The following is a 16,866-nucleotide window of genomic DNA, read 5'->3' on the forward strand; positions in this document are numbered from 1 at the left end:
TGTTTGAGACAGGACCTCTCACGAGCCCAATAGCTCTTCAATTGACTGGAGAGGCTAGCCAATGAGCCTCCAGAATCCAGCTGTCTCCCTCCAGCACATGCTAGCGTTACCACTGCACCCAGCTTTTATGTGAGTGTTGGGGATCCAAACTCAGGTTCTCAAGCTTGCATGGCAGGGACCTTACCAACTAAGCCATCTCCCCAACTCCAAACTCATTGTAAAACTGAGCATGGTAGTGCCTAGTTGTAATCTCAGCATTTAGGAGGTGAAGTCGAGAGGATTAGGAGTTCAAAATCAACCTTGACTACATAGAGAGATCAATATCCGCCTGGGCAAAATGAGACCCCACTTCAAAAGCCAAACTAAGCCAAAATTAAAAACAGAACAAAACAAAAGTAACCTTAACTAAAAATGTTTATCTTTGTTCTGCCTAAGAAGGAAACGTAGGTACTTGGCTGATCCACATGGTCAAAGAGTCAAGTCTGGGCTAAGGTTTGCTCTTGGGATTTGGAACAGGGCTAAAGGTAGGGAGAGGTAAGATGAGGCCAAAGTCCTCAGAGACGTGCAGAGGGAATTGTCCTGGGATGTCGAGACTGCGTGGTTGAGGTAGGTGAAGGGTTAGCTGTAGTTGCAAAGAAGGCTGAGGCAGCAAGGAACTCAGACTTGTTTGATCTCCAGCACACGGCTCTGAACATTCTTGGTCTTTGTTGTCTCTGTCCTAGTTACTATTACCTCCTGACATTTTGCTGTATTCCCATCCCTACCTCCATCCATTTTTCTCCTGCCAATCACAAATTCTTTCTTGGACCTCTGTGGCTTTTCTTCTAGAGCTTTCCTTTATCTAGTCCTGGACACGCCCTTTGTCATGCAGCATTGCCAAATGCCTTAGAGGTCTGCAGCCTTGCTGACTCTCCAGTGACGGTAGTGACAACTTTGTGTTCCTGTCAAAGACTGATAGAAGACCTGAAGATAAATAAGAAATGGATGAGGGGGATGGGGAGACATATTTACAATTGACTCAGATCTAAGCATCACTTTTCAGTCCCAGAGCCAACTTCCTGAACAACCCCAAACCCCAGGGGAGGGAGGTCCTTGGGGACTTGGTGAGGGAATGAGGGAAAGACGTGAGGAAGGAAGCGACCTAGGCTGAGTCAGACACTGAAGTTACCTAATCATCTCCAGGTCACGATCTTCACCACACAGACCTGGAAACCAAACTTCAAAAGCAAGCATTCTTCCCCCAAGGTCACACAGCCAGAGCACGGGTTTCCAATCAACGCTGCAAGCTCACCGTTCATGGGTGAATTTGTCAAGAGAAGGGAGAACCCGATATCAGAGAAAGTCTTCATGAGTGATCTCTGAGCACAACTTGGGAGGTAGAAGGATGATAGTCTGGACATAATGGAAGTATGACCTGGAAAAGGTTGGGGGGGGCACAGTCTCAGGTGTTCCTTCCTGGCCACCAAGCAAGGTTTTGAGCAAAAGTGCTAATGTTTCATGTACCTGGTAAGGAGAGCTGCTAGGCTTCCAAGGGAAAGCACTTTCTGGATATCCTTTCCTTTAGCCCATTCTTCCAAAGCTTCGCTTCCTGACTGTGAGCCTCAGTGGAAAGGAGAGAGGTATGACAGGAGCTGGCCAGCCCCAGCTCTGTCACCCACCAGCTGTATGAGTTTTCCGAAGGCTTCTGAATCTGCATTCTTTATTTGCAGAATGGCTGTATTGGTGATGTATCATACAGGATAGCTGGTGTTGATAACTCTCTTTGCTGTCCTTTAATTCCCCTGGTCCCGGCCCATCCTGTACAAAGAAGCTGCAGACAACTCCTGAGGAGAGCCAGTTCTTAGAAGAGAGGGAAGATATCTCCCACTTCCTGCACATTATATTCCTGCTTATGCATTTTGATGTCCTGCTTGCTTTTTTAGGCTCTAAGTGCTATCCTGCTGACTCACTTCCGACTTCTCCTCGTTCATCATGCTCAGCTCCTGAAAATGGAATAGGATGGGAAGGGCCGGAAATTATACTGTCTGGTGAGATGTTTAAGGGGACAGGCACCCTATGTGGCTAGAATGCCGGGGCTATGAGCTGAGCCAAGCCCACAGCCTATTTCTCCTCTGACCTGTGATGCTTGACCTTGGATTGTAATTCTAATAATAACCATCCCACTTACTGCCACTGATGAGGAGCCAACAAGCCCCGGGCTACATACTTTCTGTGGATTGCCTCTTTGATCACCACAGCTGAAGAAGAGAGGGATCCTCTCTGTTCAGACAAACGCAGTCTCTCCAAGATAGGCTAAGGCACCTGCCAAGGTCGAGCAACTAGTAAGGGAGGGGCAGGGCAAAGTTTCAAAACCACGGTTTAGATCTCTGCTGTTTAATGAAGTAGCTGCTAGCCACAAGTGGCTAATGAACCCTCAGAAAATAACTAGTATTTGAAAGAGGACTAGAATGAAGGAATGGATTTTTTTTTTTTAAAGGCATGGCATCCCTATACAGCCTGGTTGTTCTGGGACTTGCTATGTCGTCCAAACTAGCTTCTACCTGTCTCAGCAATCTGAACACCTAGGTTTACAGGAATGTGTCACCTGAAACTGAGCTTTTAACTTAACTGGGTGGCACTTTATGTGAGTGAAAATGCATACAAATTTCAAAGACCTCATAGCATATGTGTGTATGTCTCCTTTTAAATATTTATTGTATATTAAAGTTCCAATACTTTTCATATATCAGGTTAAGTGAATCATATCCAGATAATTCTGTGTGTTCCTTTTAGCTTTCTTTATTTTTTGCTTTCTTTATTTTTTGCTTTATTTATTTATTTATTTATTTATTTATTTTTGAGGCAGGTTCTTGTTCTGGAGCTCAGGCTGACCTTGATCTTGTTTGTGGCAATTCTGATACAGCCTACAGAATGCCAGAATTATGGGCATTAGTTGCCATATCCACCTTCAACAGACATTTTATTTTATTTTATTTTTTTTAGTTTTTCGAGACAGGGTTTCTCTGTAGCTTTGGAGCCTGTCCTGGCACTAGCTCTTGTAGACCAGGCTGGCCTCAAACTCACAGAGATCCGCCTGCCTCTGCCTCCCGAGTGCTGGGATTAAAGGCGTGTGCCACCACCGCCCGGCTCAACAGGCATTTTAAATTATACTTAAAAATTAGAAATCAAAGCTATAATGATTTCTTGGGAGTTTGTTGTTGTTTGTTAGTTTTTTTTTGTTTGTTTGTTTTTGAGACAAGAGTCTCACCATGTCAGGGTGGTGGGGAACTCATAATCCCTCTGCCTCAGCTTCTTACTCAGTTGCTGGTACTACAGATGCCCACTTCCATCCCCCATCAGAAGCTGTCTGTACTAATCTTTCAGGAGTCTAATGGCTCCATTTGGGTAGCACCTGGAGTCTGCTCACTTTAGGTGGAAATTTTTGTTCTAAATAGATGTATAGCTCCTTAATGTGCTACTGGCGTTCCAGTGAAGTCCCTTCAAACTGAAAGTCAGTTTTGAGAAGACTAAGTCCCTTTCCTCTGGTCCAGTGACCTTCCAACCTCAGGACAACATTACCCAGAGGGCTGGTTAACCAGAGCCCAGTTCTTCCTTCCTATTCAAATTCTAACTCAGTAGATTTTGGACCGACTCAACAGACCTTGAGTGCCTAAGAAGCTTCTCAAAAACTAGACTAAAAGTGACTGTTGTGTGGCCAGAAAACTGCAAAGGTGTCCCAAGCATTGCTTGGGAGTGAGAGGAGACCGGAATTAATGAATATTGAACTTTTTCCTTGCTAAGCACTTTTCAGCACATCACCTCACTTCATCCTCACGTCAGCTTAATGAAACACACTTTATTTCAGTGGAGGTGACTGGGAAAGGCTGGTTAAGTTGCTAGAAACATGGAGCTGGCAAATGACAGCCCTCGGATTTGTACTGACTCTTCCTGACCCGAGCGGCTCGTACAGATCTCCAGTTCTTTGCTTTTTTTCAGGCACTGTCCTATGAACAGGGTGTCCGACATTAAGTGAGACAGACAAGCTCTCTGTTCTGGCCAAACTCAATAAGCAATTAGAATAGAGTTCTCAGGGCTTGAGGGAGGCAGTGCCGTGGAGATCTATAATAGAGTCATAGTCCAGATGAGGGGCAGTAAAGAGCTTTCCAAAAGAAAACGTGAAATTCCCGGAAGCCCGAAGGATGCACCAGAGGAGTGGAGCATGGTGGAGAGATCTTTAAAGCTGAAAATGAACCGTGACGTCTTAGAGACATCAAAGCGTGTTAGGAAGCAAAGGAAATTTAGGCCGTCTCAAGCAGAGAGGGTAGAAGTGAGAGGGAGGTCCCCTGGAGTAGACAGGAAGCAGCTCATGCCAGGCTATTTATGCTTATTGACTGTATTCAAGGCTAGAGGCATGGTCAGACTTGCACACTGTTCTCCGCTAACCACAGGGAACGAGTCCAAGAAACCTAAGTGAGAGCCTGAAACCGTGACTAGTACCAAATCCTACAGATATTCCCTTTTTCCTGTACATACATGCCTTTGATAATGTTTCATTTATAAATTAGGCACAGTAAGATGAAATAACAATGATTATGAACTAGAACAGTTGAACAGCCATTAGCTTTAATTCTTGAGATCAGAAGTGTTTCAGATTTGGGATTTTTGTTTTTAGGATTTAATACCTTTATACATATAATAATATCTTGGGGCTGGAATCCAACTCTAAACTCAATATTCATTTATATTTTACATAAACCTTAAATGCATAGCCTTAAGGCAACTTCAAGGATTAAGGTAATAATATTTCAGTGATCTGTCACAGGACATCAGGGATGAGATCTTTCTTTCTTCCTTTCTTTCTTTCTTTCTTTTTTTTCTTTTCTTTTTTTTTCTTTTGATTTTTTTTTTCAAGACAGGGTTTCTCTGGAGCTTTGGAGCCTGTCCTGGAACTAGCTCTTGTAGACCAGGCTGGCCTCTAACTCACAAAGATGCGCCTGCCTCTGCCTCCTGAGTGCTGGGATTAAAGGCATGCGCCACCACCTCCTGGCCTGGGATTTTTCACTTGTGGTATCACGCTGACCCTTGAAAAGTTTTAGATTAGGGATATTTCCAGTTCTGGATTTTCAGATTAAAGGGTGCTCAGGTTGTATTCTGTGTTCTCTAACACAAGTGATGTGAACATGGCCTCACTTTCAAAAACCTGTTCTCCCATGTTTCTTGGGATGAATTGAGGTAATACAATGCCTGTGAGATAGAGGAAGTGAGGGGAAGTGGCTTGTGCTTTGGAATGAGCGAGTAGACTGCCTCGTGGTGCTGCTTCTACATAAGCCCTACAATATGTGGGAAATGATCTGATGCCTGAAGGGTCAAGTCAGGATTTCATCCCACTGCTCAGAATGGTGCGCCTTTCAAAACATGTTTATTTCTGGAATCTTCTATTTAATGTTTTTGAATTACAGTTGATTATGGATAACTGAAATCATAGAAACCGAAACCTCAGATAAAAGTAGACTACTAAATATTTTTCCTTATTTATTTACTTGTTTGTAAATAGTTTGTTTTTCAAGAGAAACTATTCCTTATCACGCCTATTGATATTTGTATGTTTGCTTGTTTTTTGAGACAGTGTCTCACTATGTAGCCCTTACTATCCTGGGACTCTCTTTGTAGACCAGGCTGGCCTTGAACTCACAAGTGCTGGAATTAAAGACGTGTGCCGTTATGCCTGGCTACATATTTATGTTCAGGAATACAGATCAGTAACAAACTTCTATGAAACTCAACCCAAAGCAATTCCTTACATTTCAAAATCACATTGAACTCTGAAATGTCCCCAGAATCTTTCACAAATCATGATTTCTCTCAAAAACCCCATTCCTTCTTTCTTGGTTTAATGAACAAACTTATGAGCAGCACCAACACCTTTGTACAGATGACGGGAGCTGAAAAGTTTACTGTGTCCTCAACAACCATTGGTTTAAAGGAGAGCTGCCGGCAGGGAGGGAGAAGCATTAAATATGCTCCTATGTTAAGTTCGGGTGGTACTGTGGTGAATGAGAAGTGGGAATGGAAAGATGTTCAGAATGTTTAAGCCTACTTTCTTGATAGGAAGGGAGGAGTGGATAGGCAAAGAGGAGTAAAAGACAGCCACCAGGATTTTTGGTACATAGTTTTACTAAGAATAACAGTTGTTAGCCTAAATATTTAAGAGTAAATTCAGTCTAAGTGAAATAATACCAAAGAATGATGATCTAGTAAAATGTCAATAACTGGAACGAACTTGACCAGAAAACTTTGGGGAGAATATTACTGCTTGGGACTTTAACTGTAACTGGTTTTTTTTTTCTTCTGGGTTTTAATTTGTATAAATTTTGCAGTCTGTTGAGAGAGCATATTGAAAATAAAGCCTTTTTTTTGTCAAAATGAGGGTTAATCGACGCATCTACTGAGTTTCTTCTTGTTAAGTAACTTTGAACCTTGAGTTTCTGAAGCTCAATATGCTTTTTTGCTCCTTCTATTTTTCCCCATATTTTATGCCTTAGAGTTGTAGATGGCTCCTATCAATGGACCAGTGATGATTTGGACTCCGCCTTCTTCCTCTAAGTCCCGCCCACACCAAACCACACCCCTTTCTATCGACCCCGCCTCCTGAAAATGTCGTCTCCGATCTGACAGCAAATTCTCCACAATCCTGTCCAATAGGACATGTGAAAGGCGGGACCTATGTCAGTCCTTTTTTCTTATTTGTCCAGTTATATGTCTATCTGTACTCAGTTCCATCCCACTTGGTCTTCAACCCAAGGATTGGTTTCTCCGTTCTTTGTTCCTGGCTCATGATTGGTTTTTTTTCATTCCGCCCCTCTCTTCTAGATCTTGCAGGCGGGATTAGCACGCAGCTTCCTGCTCTTGCCAAAAAAATAAAAGAAGAAAAAGAAAAGAGGAGAGCGGCGAAAGAAAAAAAAAAAAAAGTCACGGAGAGCTTTGGTTTTTAATTGGCTTTTACCCTTGTCTATCAGGTCAAGATTTGCCTTTTGATTGGTCTGCCTGTCTGCCCATCCCGAATCGGGGGTGGGATTTCCCCAGGAGACCCACACCTGGTTACCACTGGTCGGACAGTGCGCCTGTCTGAAGCTTCCGGCCAGGGATTGGAGGCGGTCGCGGACAGGTGGGCGTGGATTGGCTAGGGGAGCCGGTCAATGTGAGGCGGGGGCGGGGCCTCGGCTGCTGGTTGCGCGTGTCCGCCGCTGGCTCCGCTCTATCCGGCTTTGCTAGGGGAGGTGAGTCCGGCCGCGGCGGCACTGGCGGCTGAGAAGGCGGCGGCTGAAGAGAAAGCGGCCACGGCGGCTGTGGAGAAAGCGACCGTGGGCACGGAAGCCGGGTGGGGGGGAGGGGGGAGACGGAGCAGCCTTGAGCCCTGCAGGGGCCGTCGCGCGGGGGACCCACCCGCTCTCCCCCCCAACCCTCCTCAGCACAAGCAGCCGGCGGCGGCGGGGGCAGGAGTCAGCCTGCTTCCGACCGTCCCCCGCCCGCTTCCCGGGGCTCCTATTCTTTGGCCCCGGGACCCTTACCTCCTCCCGGGGCGGTTCCCTGTGTCTGGGCGTCCGAGTGCTGCCCACCGCTCTTTCATTCCCTCTCTGCACCTCCTTCCCTTCACTTTTGCCGGGGTTCTCTCTCCTCTTCTGTCCTGGCTGTCGCCTCCTCGCCTCACTCTCTTCTTCCAGCCTTTCCTGGCTCATTCTGTCCAGTAAAGTTTGGTGCACCCCCCCCCCTCCCCAGACAGGTCAACCAGACTAGGAGTAGGGGGAGATGTAGAAGGGCCTGAGAATTCGAGGGGGGGGAAACTGGAAGCTGGTTTCCCTGACAATTTCCCCTCATCTTTTTGATTTATTAGAGTGGTTGGAATTTTTTTTTTTTAATTGTGTTTTTGAGGAGGTGGGAGGTGTTTAGAAAAGGATGTGGGAATGGAAGGGGTAGATGAGTCAACCCTCTTACAAGATTCCAAGGGTGGTGTGTTACCAGATCCTTTTCGTGTGTGGAGTTCAGGGGTTCGGGAGGTTTGGCCTTTATTCCCACAGTCAAAGTTGGAACCTCCCCCCCATTAAGAATGGAGTTTTAGTACCCACTTGTGGCAGGAATCCTGGGGGGAAGGGGCCCTTTTTCCTTTTTCTTTTCCTTTTTCCCCCCTTATTTTATGTTATTAACTTTTATTTTGTCAATCCACACCCTTCCACACACTCTTACCCAAAAGATCAAACACCCAAGATCCTCTAACTTCTCTGGATTGACTGATGAAGACATAAAGCCAGTTACGCTCTATGTTTTTTGAGGTGGAGTGAGTGGTTTTCTTCATTTTTTTTTTAATGGCCAAATGACAGCTTGACCCAGTTTGCTTTCCAATCAAAGGGCATTTTTGTTTTGAATGTCTCTTTGTGGCGCAAGAGCCAATGCAAAAATGATGGCGGCTTATAATGGCGGTACATCTGCAGCAGCAGCAGGTCACCACCACCACCATCACCACCATCTTCCACACCTTCCTCCTCCTCACCTTCACCACCACCACCACCCTCAGCACCACCTTCATCCGGGCTCGGCTGCTGCTGTCCACCCCGTGCAGCAGCACACGTCCTCGGCAGCTGCGGCGGCAGCAGCAGCAGCCGCAGCCGCAGCCATGTTAAACCCTGGGCAACAACAGCCATATTTCCCATCGCCGGCACCGGGTCAGGCTCCTGGACCAGCTGCGGCAGCCCCCGCTCAGGTCCAGGCTGCTGCAGCTGCGACCGTGAAGGCGCACCATCATCAACACTCGCATCATCAACAGCAGCTGGACATTGAGCCGGATAGACCTATTGGATATGGAGCCTTTGGTGTTGTCTGGTGAGTATCAAAACCACGGCTCCACATGGTCCTCACTGGGCAGTCCACGGTTCCTGGTTTACTTCCTCTTGACCAAAGGAGAGCAAGCTGCTCAACTCCACTTGAGGAGCCACCCTCGTTGGTGATGAGGCCTGGTGTATTGGCTCTCTGGGCCTGCACTTTTTTGCGTCATGACAAGTGGTAGTGGAGCCCTGTCACCTGAGTGACACATGTTTGTAGACGGTTGGTTAAACGTGCCTGTGAAGAACCTCAGTTGAGTGTAAGATACTCCTACAAAGTAGTGTAAGTGAGTGTGTTAGATACTCCTCCAAAGACCGTGGTCATCTCTCATGTGCGGTAGTTTTGATTGGCCGCTCAGTTAAAGAAGGTGTCAACAACTGACTCCCCCAACTTGGTTTCTTTATGGTAGTCCCCAACAGAATATACTTAGTATCATCAACTTCCTGGCCCACTATGACTTTTCATCCCTTACTTTGTGATCTTGGCCTTTTGAAGAAAGGTAGGTTTCATTGTTGAACCAGTTTTTTTTTTTTTTTTTTTTTTTTTATCATCACTTGAGTGGCTTATTTTAAACCGTGAAGCTAAAGTTGGGAAGTCTGTAGCTTAACCTTCTGATAAGAATGCATTAAATATAGCATCACTCACGAGCAGCACAAATGAGGTTAGTAGACTGGAGCTATGCCGTGGCCCACATTCGTGGTGATGCGGTGTCACCGACTCTTAGGGTGCTTTTAGTCCTTGTTCAGTTGTTCTGGGAGGAACTTTGGCTAATAGTCGGGTATGTTTAAAAGTCTGAAGATTTCTTAGATGCAACCTCTTTGCGTATTTGCTCTTCCTAGGAAGATTGGTGAAGCACAGACCGAACTGAGGATTTCTTCTTCCCTCCCAAGCCTTAAGAATTTCAGTGTAGAGAGATGATTTCCTGTTTTCAGCGCATGCAAACGTAGATTCTTAATGTCCAGCAAAGTCCTTGTCAAGAAAAAAGGAACTCCTTCAAACTAGTCTGTAAATAATTTGTCTTTGTTTTTAAGGCTGAAGTTCAGCTAGGTATCATTTGCATAATAGCTAGCTATCTTCATATTTCAGAATTTATAGTCTTGGCACCTAAGTGAGCTGATTCTTAATTCTTCTTTTAAAATGAAGAAAACAGAGTCCAGTTTTTCCTCAGCTAGCCTGCAAGGAGGTTATTGCTGCTTTCTTGCTTCTCCAGGGACTGTGGGATTCCTAGTGGGAAGGAGTGTAGGCCATAATGGTTCCTTTCCAGTCACCCTGTTCAGGGACCTGCCCGTTCCTGCTTTCCTCTTTCTCTTCCACAGCACCCTCCCCAGGGACTTCACTATGAACTTCCATTCCTTGCCTAACCCTTGAGGTTTTCCAAACTCTGGGGGGATGGGAGGAGAGCAAGAGAAAATTGGTTCCTCCTTTGACTCTTGCCATTTTACAAACTTTGAGTATCTGGATTTTCTAGATGTGGTTGTGTCTGTCAGTGCTGAAAACCAGGAATACAAAAAGGGAAACGGTTTTTAGAATTTACTCACTACCTTTCTGTCAAAAGGCAAGGTTACTTGTACAAGTTTTAACTTCAGGTCTGTGGCAAGAATAAAGAAGGCTGAAAGGGTGTGCTCCAGCTTCTCATTGGCAAACGTTGTGCTAGTGGGTGTTAGCAGTTGCTCACATCTGAAAATGCACGAGCTCTCGGCAGGAATCCGTCCTGGAGATTCATAGGCTAGCCCTTGCACCATGAACTTGACATACACCTCTGACACCATCTTCTGTGGTTTTGGGTTTGCCTTCCCTTACTGAATACAGTGTAAGTTCCTTGAGGATAAGAATTATATACCAAGGTACTTTTTTTGTAACTTTTGGATACAAAGTCTCAATACTGGCCTACAGCTCAACTATATAGAGCGCTGGGCTGGGCCTCAAGTTTGGTGTGATCCCGCTATCTCTGAGTGCTGGGATTGCAGAAGTACCAGACTATGTTTAGTCTAGAACAGTGAGTGAGTCTCAACCTTCCTAATGCTGAGACCCTTAATACAGTTCCTCATGTTGTGGTGACCCCAACCATAAAATTAGTTTTGTTGCTACCTCATGACTGTGCTTGCTGCTGTGTAAATGCCTCAGGCGACCTCTGGAACTGTCCTTCGATCTGCAAAGGGTTCGCAACTCATGTGTTGAGAACCCCTGGTCTAGAAGTCATTTTTTTTTTCTCTCTTAGCACCTAGGATGGGGCTATAGCATCTTACCGCTTTTTTGACTTACTGACTTCTTTGTTGGTTGATTGATTGATCTACTGACTTCTTTGTTTTGGCGTAAACAATAGGCATTTATTTCTCTCAGTTCTGGAGGCTGGAAATCCAAGATCTAGGTGACAGCAGGTTGGGATCCTTCTGAGGCTTCTCTCCTTGGTTTGTCAGTGGCTGCCATCTTGCTGTGTCCTCGAATGGTTTGGTTTTTTTTTTTTTTTTCTAATTAAATCCAAATGTTTTTTTCTTTTTGATCTGTCTTTATTTCACAGTCAGGTTTTGCTAGTTCTTTCAGGGATGTTTTTATTAGCTGTTTTAGGTGAAATACAGTTTAGTTTGAAAAAAGGGAAGAGTACCAGGTGTGTGTTTTTAGTATGCAAATGCTTTTCTATTTTTATATTTACATATTGATGACTTACTGTCTGAATTGCTTACTTGGAATTTAACTGCAGTGTGACCTAAGATCGCTAGAACTAGAGATTGGATAACCAAACCAGAGTAAATTGCCAGTAGTGTACTGAAATTGGTGAGGGTTTTCACCGTTTACTAATAAAACAGGCTTTTTCATTTTGATTTAAAAAGTTCTTTTTGCACCTGAAACAATTATTTCCTAAAATAATTAAACAGAAGATAAAAATTAATACATCATTTAAGCCAATACTCTATATGTAATTATCTGGGTATCATAAGATTCACTTAGATTCAAACAGTCAGTATTTTTTTAATACTTTTCTGGCATAGTTTATGACAGGGAATTATATCTGCCCCCATTTCTTTTTATGGACATGCACCTTGGGGTACTAGCTAATAGCCAAAAGGTGGACATAAGTATTTTATACTAGTCTTCAGTGCAGCCAGGGAGTAATAGTCATAGAAATGATGCAGTATTTTACTATTCAGATTTATTACTGAACAATTTAGTGTACCTGACTTGATTTATGTTTCTTCTGAATTTTACTAGTAGACTAACATATCAGTCTTGGACAGTTGTGTAAAAATAGTGAGTTACCCATTAGCTTGCTGGTAAAGATGGTGCTTTGACAGTTCAATTAAGGTTTCATTAACAACTGTCTGCTGTGTTTTATCTCAGAGTAAAGGTTCCAGCTTACCTGGTAATGTGATCAGGGGTAGCCGATGATAGATGTTGCTCATTGGCTCTTAAAACATCATATATAACTCGACCTGCATTATCAAATGTCAGGACTTCTGTGTGCTCATATGGATGTTTTCATAATACGGAAACAAAACACAAACACTAATTTTTGTCATTTGGTAAAGATAATATAAATGTATACCTTTGTCTGTAGTTCACCTTTGCTAGAGAAAAATACCATGCTTTAACAATGTGACAACTTTGGGACAAAGTGCTTTTTAGGGTCTTATAAAGTGTATAGTTTAAAGAATTGGAGTAAGCTGACCACAGGAGAACAGTTTGAGGGCTGCTAAGCCTAGGTGGTTTTGACACTGTCAACATAAAATATGGATTGGATTAATGCTACCTGCTTCCTTGATAAAAGTGCGTCCAAGAAAAGCCTCTACTTTATAAAATTAATGTTTTAGCTTTTGACTTGTCTGATTAATTAAAAGATCAAAGATCCTGTTGTCTTTGTACTTCAAATATAGTTGGAAAGCTTTGAATGTTTTTATTTTAATACCTTTAGCAAGTTACTTTTATCTGTATTTCAAAACTTCACTATCACTGTGGTGACACTTAGTGACTTATCGCTAAGCTTTGTGATCTTGATAATTTACTATTTTGGTCCCTCATCTGTGAAATGGGGATCATAGTGCTTATGTTAGAATTGGTATGGAGTTACCTGAGGTGATCCTTATAGACCAATATATCTAGTATACTGTAAATCCTTAGTGTATGTTATTGTAGTTATTGCTGGTTAAAAAAAAGGACAAAATGCTCTTGTTAATGTTCTGAAAGAATCTTCCTAGGTTGTCAGATTTTCCAGGTGATATCAATCTGCAAATTATTTTAGGAGGCATGACTTTAAACTACCATACAGTGTCCCTCTCAGTTCTGCTCATGCCAAGGAGATAAAGAAGGTTGAATTCAGAGCCAAGGAGAAAATATTCTTGTGCTCTCTCAATCAGACAACAACAAAACAGGTACTATGGGTAGTTTAGCAAGTGTTGTAGTCATTTTCTGAGCCACTGTAGAAACGACTGTGGATTTACTTGCTGGGAAGTAACAAGTGAAGGATGTCATCACTGTCTAAGTTGCTTTAGCGGAAATTCACTTGTGTTTAGATGAAGAGTAAATTTCCTGTGAGGTGGGGAGATGTGTGTGATTAAATGAAAAATTATTCAGTGTAAACTTTCGTGCATGGCAGAGATTCCTAACTTGTTCATCTTGTGAAAAATTAGAAGTGTGTTTTCTATGGTCCTCTTACTCTGTAAATAAGAAATTAGATGTTGGAAAAATTGGGGAATGCTTTTGGGATGTTTGGGGAAAATCCTTCATTTAGTACACTAAAAGTGTATTTTGCTACTAACTGTTTTCCAAACCTGTAGCGTTGAGAAGTTTCTCTTCTATCAGCTGAGATTAACAGGCACTGTGGTTGGGGGCGGGTAGTCTGCTTTGTGCAGAGAGCTTTGAAGAAGCAGAGCCTGTGCCATAAAAAGGAAATGGTTGCTCTTGTAGACATAACAGAGCATCCGTCTGAACTAGCAGTGTGGAAATCTATATTGTTAATTCAACTACAAATAAACATAGTTTTAGAAACTCCAGGTTCTTGATCATAAACAAAGAAGAGTCAGAGGATAAAAGTTACACAGTCCCATATTACTGTATCTGTTTTTGGTGATTGAGAGCCTGTAGTCTGTAACATTCAAAATGATTTTAGAGTTCAACTCTGTGGAGATTGTCCATACTATGTTTAAAAAAAACCTGCAGTATAACAAAGAGTAAAGTTGTTTTATTATTGGAAATTAATTTCATAATATACTACTAAATATCAACTTAGAAAAACATATTTTTTTTTTCCTGGTTTTATTCAAGACAGGGTTTCTCTGTGTAGCCCTGGCTGCCTTGGAGCTTACTTTGTAGACCAGGCTGACTTCAAACTCACAGAGATCTTTCTGCCTCTACCTCTCAAGTGCTGGGATTTAAGGTGTGCAACACCATCACTGTCTGGCAAAAAGACTTTTCATTTTCTTTGAAAAAAAGAAGTACGTTTCAGATCAGCTAAAACAACAATATCCCTAAGTTAAATGTCTTCTTGGGCACCAGCTTGGTGCCTTTCCATTGCTGTGCCAGAGGAAGATGTTTGTCAAATGCATTAATATGTCTGAATATAGATTTTTTTTTCTTGCAAAGCATGACATCTGAAGATCAAAGTTATTCTTATTCTACCTCTGCTAGCCTACTGGAATGTTTTCCTTTATAACTTGAACTTGTCCAAGTTTTTATTGACTTCGTGGTATAATCGAGTGGCGGCTGTCTTATTGTTTTAAACCTCTTTTTTTTTTTTTTTTTTTTTTTAAATCAAGCTTATAGCTGGGTGATGGTGGCTCATGCCTTTATTCCCCGGAGGCAGAGGCAGGTAGATCTCTGTGTGTTCAAGGCCAGCCTGATCTATGGAGTGAGTTCCAGTATAGCCAAGGCTGTACAGAGAAACCCTATCTTGAAAAACCAAAATCAGGTTTATTGATGTACTAGCATTTCAAGGATCAACTTCATATAGGGTATGTTGCCTTAATATGCTGATTTACTTTATTTGATGGAAATTGTCAAGGTTAAAGCAATTTCTTCCATTTGTCTCCTAACCAGTAAGTGGAATGAAGCTGCTTGGCAGATTGTTTTTTTAGTTACGATTCCCTGTGCGTCCATACTACTTCCATGAATTATTTGTTAACTGGGCCATCTAATGCACATCAACAATGATTTCCTAACCAAAAGAGCTTGTCACTGTGACCCTGTTGTTGTGAGCGGGAGTAGTGTGTGCAGCGATGTCTGACAAGGGTAGTAGTGATTGTCTTCTTACACCTAGGTTCGCGTCTGTATTTTGATAGTCTAGCTAAATCTACTGTCAGACAGTGAAAGTTTTTGGTACTTGGAACTCACTAGTCCATATTTTTGTTGTTGTTGTTTGCTATGAACTGGCACTATTAGGAGACAGTAAGAAAGGATATTTAGTTCTGCGGCTGATTTTGGAAGCCTCTTTGAAGCTGCTTCTGTCATTTCTGTTGTGTGTTGTCCTGAGCTACAGGGAATTAGCTTGTCTTCTAAAGGTCCTGATCTTATCTTGAAGGAGTTTATAGTAGCTAAGTAATTTGAAAAATGTGTTCTTACTCTTAGGTAGTTCATAAAACCTTAGTAAAAACTGAAACTAGTTAGGAAAATGAGCATAATGTCTCAGCCTCTTGTCTGTAACTCCAGCACTCGGAAGGCTGAGGCAGAAGGAATGCTGTAAATTCAAGGCCAGTCTGGACCAGTGCTGAGTTCCAGGCTACCCTGGGCTCAGAAGGATTCCTTATCTAAAAAAAAAAAACCAAAACCCAAATTCAACAAAACAAAGCTGAAACAACAATCCCAACAATGCAGTATTTTCACTTCTGATAATACTAGTGTATTGTGTGTGTCCTAGTCACTGTGCTAGGGAGAGCAAGTTGTAAATGGATAGTTATAATTTAGTGCCATGAATGCAGCAAGCTAGGTGGCTGGCCCCTGAATGTTATTGAGAGCTTAGAGAAGGGCTTCTTGTGGAAGGTAAGCTATTCATGCAAGAAAGCCTGCTTATTGGCAAATAGGCGGTTTCTTTATGTAAATTTGTGTTGTGTTTTTATGATAGTAGGTGAATGGGCCCAGATGCAAGAAACCACTTGGTTGCGCAGAAAATGTTGCACATTGGGTGGTAGGAGATGCAAAAAAGGTTGGACTGTCATGCTGAAGTGGAGGTTATTGATGTGACAAGGGTGATAGGGCAAGAATCTTCATCTTTTCATGAAGAAAGTACCATATATACATACAAGGCATCTATAGTATTAAAATCACACAAGGGAAATGATTAGAGGAACTTTAAAAAATTTTTATTTTTGTGCTCCTGCTGCTGCTACTGCTGTTGCTGTGTGTTGTGCTCTCGCACGCACTTGACAGATGTTGATACTGGGTGTCTTGTATCTTTCTTTGAGACAGGGTCTCTTACTGAAGAGCAAGCCCTAAGAGCCTGTTTCTGCTTCCACAGCGTTGGGATTACAGGTCCACGCTACCATCCTGATTAAAATGAGTTCTGGGGATCTAAACTAGGGTTCTTGTGCTTGCATGGCAAATACTTTACCAATTGAAGCAGCCCCTCCCTCTCCAGTTTATAAAATGAATTTCTTGTGGGGGCAGTGAGAAAGGAAAAAAGACTGAAACCCTGTAAATGACAGCTCTTGAAAGTTTTTAAGTAAGAGAATGATGGATTAGATTTAATTCTTTGAATGTTTAAATTAAACGGTAGAGTTGCTAAGGACTGTCTGAGCCTTGGGGGATGTTCTGCTGTGGTGGAAGAAGTTGCTGGAGGCCAGACTAAAGTTCGGTCAGATAGGAAATGCATTCCCCAGGGTGACAGCCCTGTGTGGTAAGAGGCTGTTAGAATAGGGGTGAGAGTTGGTTCACATTAAAAGTCCAGGAAAATTAGCACGGAGAAAAGGCCATTGCAGTTATTAAGAGATCATTGATGGCTTTCGAAAGAATGAGTGTATCTGGTTTCTCCCTCAAATTGTGTGTGTGTGTGTGTGTGTGTGTGTGTGTGTGTGAGAGAGAGAGAGAGAG

At 42.8% G+C, this 16,866-nt stretch overlaps 1 protein-coding gene across 1 annotated transcript in view; it reads left to right on the forward strand.

Moving 5' to 3' along the window:
- The first annotated feature begins 8,398 nt into the window (after nt 1-8,398).
- The window catches only part of Nlk (nemo like kinase), a 134,992-nt gene continuing 126,524 nt past the window's right edge, over nt 8,399-16,866 (forward strand). The window contains exon 1 of the mRNA XM_050128638.1: nt 8,399-8,853. Coding sequence (XP_049984595.1) covers nt 8,399-8,853 — 455 coding nt within the window. The remainder of the gene's footprint in view (nt 8,854-16,866) is intronic.

The sequence above is a fragment of the Alexandromys fortis genome, unplaced genomic scaffold, assembly GCF_014885135.2.
Source record: "Alexandromys fortis isolate MF-2015 unplaced genomic scaffold, M_Fortis_MF-2015_v1.1 scaffold_80, whole genome shotgun sequence".
Classification (NCBI taxonomy): domain Eukaryota; kingdom Metazoa; phylum Chordata; class Mammalia; order Rodentia; family Cricetidae; genus Alexandromys; species Alexandromys fortis.